This window comes from Macaca thibetana, chromosome 6 (assembly GCF_024542745.1).
Source record: "Macaca thibetana thibetana isolate TM-01 chromosome 6, ASM2454274v1, whole genome shotgun sequence".
In the NCBI taxonomy this organism is placed as follows: domain Eukaryota; kingdom Metazoa; phylum Chordata; class Mammalia; order Primates; family Cercopithecidae; genus Macaca; species Macaca thibetana.
The window spans coordinates 118,753,238-118,757,765 of record NC_065583.1 but is presented as its reverse complement, the minus strand read 5'-3'; the positions used below and the strand labels follow the sequence as shown (position 1 = coordinate 118,757,765).

The 4,528-nt window shown below is 40.6% G+C and overlaps 1 protein-coding gene across 3 annotated transcripts; it reads right to left on the bottom strand.

Moving 5' to 3' along the window:
* SMIM15 (small integral membrane protein 15) lies at positions 1-3,991 on the bottom strand. 3 transcript variants are annotated; one of them, XM_050794389.1, is made up of 3 exons: positions 3,869-3,991; positions 2,487-2,629; positions 1-1,596 (listed from the first exon to the last, which is right to left on the bottom strand). In XM_050794389.1, the coding sequence occupies exon 3, from the start codon at positions 1,566-1,568 to the stop codon at positions 1,344-1,346; it is 225 nt and encodes a 74-aa protein (XP_050650346.1). In that variant the 5' UTR covers positions 1,569-1,596; positions 2,487-2,629; positions 3,869-3,991; the 3' UTR covers positions 1-1,343. The 3 variants fall into 3 exon arrangements, with proteins under 3 accessions (XP_050650346.1, XP_050650345.1, XP_050650347.1); XM_050794388.1 differs by lacking the exon at positions 3,869-3,991 and adding an exon at positions 3,648-3,765; XM_050794390.1 differs by lacking the exon at positions 3,869-3,991 and adding an exon at positions 3,617-3,719.
* Positions 3,992-4,528: the final 537 nt, after the last annotated feature.

Genomic DNA, 4,528 nt, shown 5'->3' with positions numbered 1-4,528 from the left:
AAAAAATTATCAAATTTATTTTAATATCTAGTTTCATTTTTAAACTGTAGCTGCTGGATAATTTTTTGTAATTTAAAATTCATTATCAGGGTACAGAAAACAATAAGCTGACAGTGAATTAAATACTAACAGTGAACAAAATTATTGGACCATGCATTTATAAAAGCCACGTTTAATAGTAAAACATTCCAGTTATACTACTTAACTGAAAGAAACATCCTTTAGCTCCTTACTTCCAATTACAGCACATTCTCATTTTGATATAATTTATCCTTTTCACCCAATTACTACTATGCCCAACAAAATGTTTCCAAATTTTATACCTTTCTTTACCACTTAAGAAGTATGACATCACTGTTATGCTTTACAAGTTCTTTAAAAGAAATGTGAAATTTAAAGTTTTACTTTGAAACTGTTTGATCAGAAAGTATTAAATATCACTACCACATGAGTTAAAACAAAGAATGAAATAAAATACAAAAGTGGTGTCTATATAATCAGCGAATTACTTGATAAGACATTTTAACTGTTTTACAGTTCTGCTTAGCACAAGAATAAACCGGTTCCAAAGTACTACAGTGTTTGGCATTTTTACTGCAAGCTTTAAACCATAGTGTTACTCCTCTCAACAAGCCATCTCTAAGAAAATGGCAGTGTTTGTGAGTACAGAAATTGTTCTATCCAGTAGGTGGTATTCTACATAGTCAAGAGAATGCTTTATAAAATTGTTTTAAAAAATGCAAAATGACTTGATAATTACCAGCTGTCTCAAAGGCTATAAGAAAAATGCAGCAAATAGAAGTACTCATTGATTAATATTATTTTGTTTTGAGAAAGTCAGAAATGATTCTAAGAAATAAGCAATAATAATAAAAGACGTAATTAATATACTGTATCTCTTTTAAGCCAAAGCACACTTTTATCTCAAACAAGACAGTTCTGACTTTTACATTCTTAATTTCCTTTGTCCAAAACAGGACCCCATTTTAAATAGAGTTCATTTGAATTGAGTTCATAATCTAAAGTCACTTTTCCCCACAGGATGTTTTCATTTCAGTAGATAAACTGCTAAGCGGCAAATGACTAAGTCAGTTATAAAGAATTTGTACCACAGTAAATGATAATTTATAATAACTGTCAATAGAAACCTACAAACTTCTACACCCAAGCCTAAAAGTTACTATAGTATTGAGGTCAGAACTAACATGATTCTTCCATTTGGTCAGATTTCATTTACTAAATAATACTGTCAAGAAATCCAAAGAAGAAACTTTAGTGGGTTCTTCCAAAGCTGCATAATTTTCCAAATGATTTTCCTCTGGTTGCAGAGCCTATTCAGTCCTTCAATCCTTTTTTAGTCGTTTAGCTTTTGCAATGTTTTCTTGGCGTTTTTGTTTCTTCTTCTGCTCCTTCTCCCTGGCCTCAATCATCTTGGCCAGTTTCCAAGACAGTACAGCACTTGCTAGGAACAGTGGAGTAAGGGCCAAAATAACAGTTGTAAGGAAGCCATATGGGTCTTTTGCAGCCCATTCCACAACATACTCAGCCCAAGCCTTTATATCAAACATCTTCACTGCAGTCTTATGAAAACTGGGGCTGGAGAAGGTGGGTGGAGAAAAACAGGAGAAAAACAGAGGAAAAAAACAGGAGAAAGACTGTGGTTAGTCAAATTTTGAAAAAGTTTCCTCACACAACCAGTTAACTCATGATTCCATTATCACTCAGTTTGCTTTTTTAAAAAGTACTAATTAGTACTACTGTAATAAGGACTAGTATTTCCAGTTAGGAAAAAGCAATTCATCTAGGACAGCCAGAATAGTGACACTTCAAAGATGTAAAGTTATAGAAGATTTTAAAAAGCCATGTGACTCTGTCATAAGGACTATGCATTCTCACATGCCTCCTATATGGAAGACAAACTTTATTTAGCAGGAGGCTTTCATAAGAATCTTGAGTTTTCTATGGTCATTAAGAGCTGAACACAGTTTGTCATTTTTTGACATATCCTTAGTATTACTAATTAACAAAAATACAAATCAGCAAATTTGGTGTTTAAAAGGACAAGCCACAGAGCATGTGCAATACTCGCAGAGAAGGAGAGATGGCTATTTCCAGGAATGGGAAAGGGAGGGTAAGGGAGTCATGACATCACATTAATATGCCAAAGCAGCAAAAAGTACTGTGCTATTTTATGCCCTTTCAGCTTTGAGGACCTCTGCTGGAATAAGCCTAATTTAATAAATGAGAAAAGTAGCCTTAACAAGATGCCATGTGTTTTGTTTCCTTTTTGAGTGTAAGGAAAAGGCATCTGGCAAATGAGGATTATGTGACTTGAGTGATGTTTTCTATTTTGCCCCAGAGGCTTTTCTACCTTTCATGTTTGTGTCAACCTCTATTCAAAGTGGAGAATTAGAATACCTGGGTAGGGAATGAGGTATATACATCCACTTACGATTTCAACTGGAATTTTTAAAAAAATTATCTACCTTATGCTTGAGTAGTGATCTCTAACTTTGTCCTGGTATTATTAGTGACCCAATCACGACTTCAGATGACCCTTGGTAGTCTGTCTTCTTGAGTTCTACTGTACACATCTGAGAGATGATTTAAATTCTGTACAATTGGCTAGCTGGAAAGAATACAAAAAATAAAACAAAATTTAAGTCACAACTTTCAGGATAATTGCAATAAAATTTTAAATGGAAAATTTCTATATTGTATATACGCAATCTATATGACATCTAAAATTGCCTATCCATTATAGTAACTTAATATGTTTCTTCCTCATTTGAATTTACCACAATTGCAAGTGCCCTGTAAGAAAATCCTAATTACTGGAAATCAAGTATTTTACTAAGTTAGTTATTTCAATAATAAAATTTTTTTAGTTCATTGACATATAGAAGACAAGTTGGCTCACTGACTTACACAGTATATCCGTTCCTAGATTTTCAACTTTCTATACTAAAAATGTTGCCATTCATTCATTTACTGGATTAGGTACACCACTACAAAATCAAACACCTCATCTTACTCTTTAAAGGTTTTCTTGGGTCTATCATACAATTTGTGTCCTTTACTTAAAAAATTAGAAGACATAACCAAACAAATTATAGTAATTCACCCACAGTCCCATTACCCCAGGAAAACTATGACTGGTTTTAATTATATCTTTCCCACGATTTTCAACTGAACACACATGAAAGTGCCTAATACGTTAAATATCTTCTCCCGGACTTCATAAGACCTCACCCATAGTCAGAATTAGGTACTACTCAGATCGATCTGCCTTCACCTTCTCCAGCCCAGTAGCGAATAAACAATGTAAGTTTCAGAGATAAGCAAAAGAACTTTTGCAGTAAGAGTCATGGTCCACAGGCCACACATCTCCCTGCACCTCAACTTCAGACCCAAACACCCGCGCCTCCACACTTTCAGGAATAAATCCTACTCTTCCGCCCAAAACGGATCGACCCGGCTCGATCTCCCAACCAGACCCGCGTGGCCCCTGCGGCTGCAACTGGTAACACTTGACGGCCGTCCGCACTTCCTCCTTTCTCTTTCTCTTATTTCTTACGTTTCTCCCTTGCTCCTTTGTCTTTCCCTCATTTCTTACGTTTCTCCGCTGCTCACTCTTCCCTCCTTACCCTATCGGGGCCGCAGACCCACGGGGGCCACGTTCACTTCTGCCCCTCGGCCTTGGCAAGCGCGGGCCCGTTGTCGCGCAGAGCCGAGGGTCCTGGGGAATCCTGGATTGGCGCAAGGGGCCGCCGCCGTTTCTGCTGGACACCAGGAGAAAACCACGGAAGCGGTAGCCGCCAGCTTCCTCTACCTCGCCCCAGGGGCTTGGATCCCACTCCCCACTCACCGCCAGACCGGAAGCAGGAAGGCGGAAGTCGCGGCCTTTGCGTCCCGCCCACAGACGACCCGAACCGCCAGCTGGGCGTTAGGAAGTCTAGGAGCCGGTTTCCGGCTGCGCCATTGCTGTGTGGGTCTTGGGACCTCGAGTTGGAGGACGCGGGAGGGTGGGGGGCGGGGACAGAGTGGCGCTGAGATTTCCGGGGAGCGGCAGGTGAGGCCGCGCGGGGCGGGTGACGGCACCCAGGCTCCTTTCCAGGCTTCAACCCGAGACTGCCACGTCCTGCGGGGACCAAGTGATGGGCGAGGAGGCGTGCAGCGGCTTCAGGACTCGAGGAGAGGTTCCGAAGCAGCTAGGAACTTTTGCCTTTGCCTCCCGAGGTCGATCGGAAGACAACCCCCATCCCCTGCTGTAGCCGGACAGTTGGAGGGTCCCGGGTGGGTGAGGTGTTTGGCTGAGAGAAACTCAGACCAAAGAGCTGCGGCAAGAAAGCATTTGGGTTCCCACAAACCGCCCGAAGTCAAGGTAAGGGTCACACAACGACCCTTGACAATTCCGACGAGTTCATCCTGGTTCACATCCCACTCCACGCCTCTCTCTTCTGGTTGGGCAATAGTTACATCCTTACGTAAAGGAGGCAAGCTGCGGGGCCTTGGTGGATCCACTCAA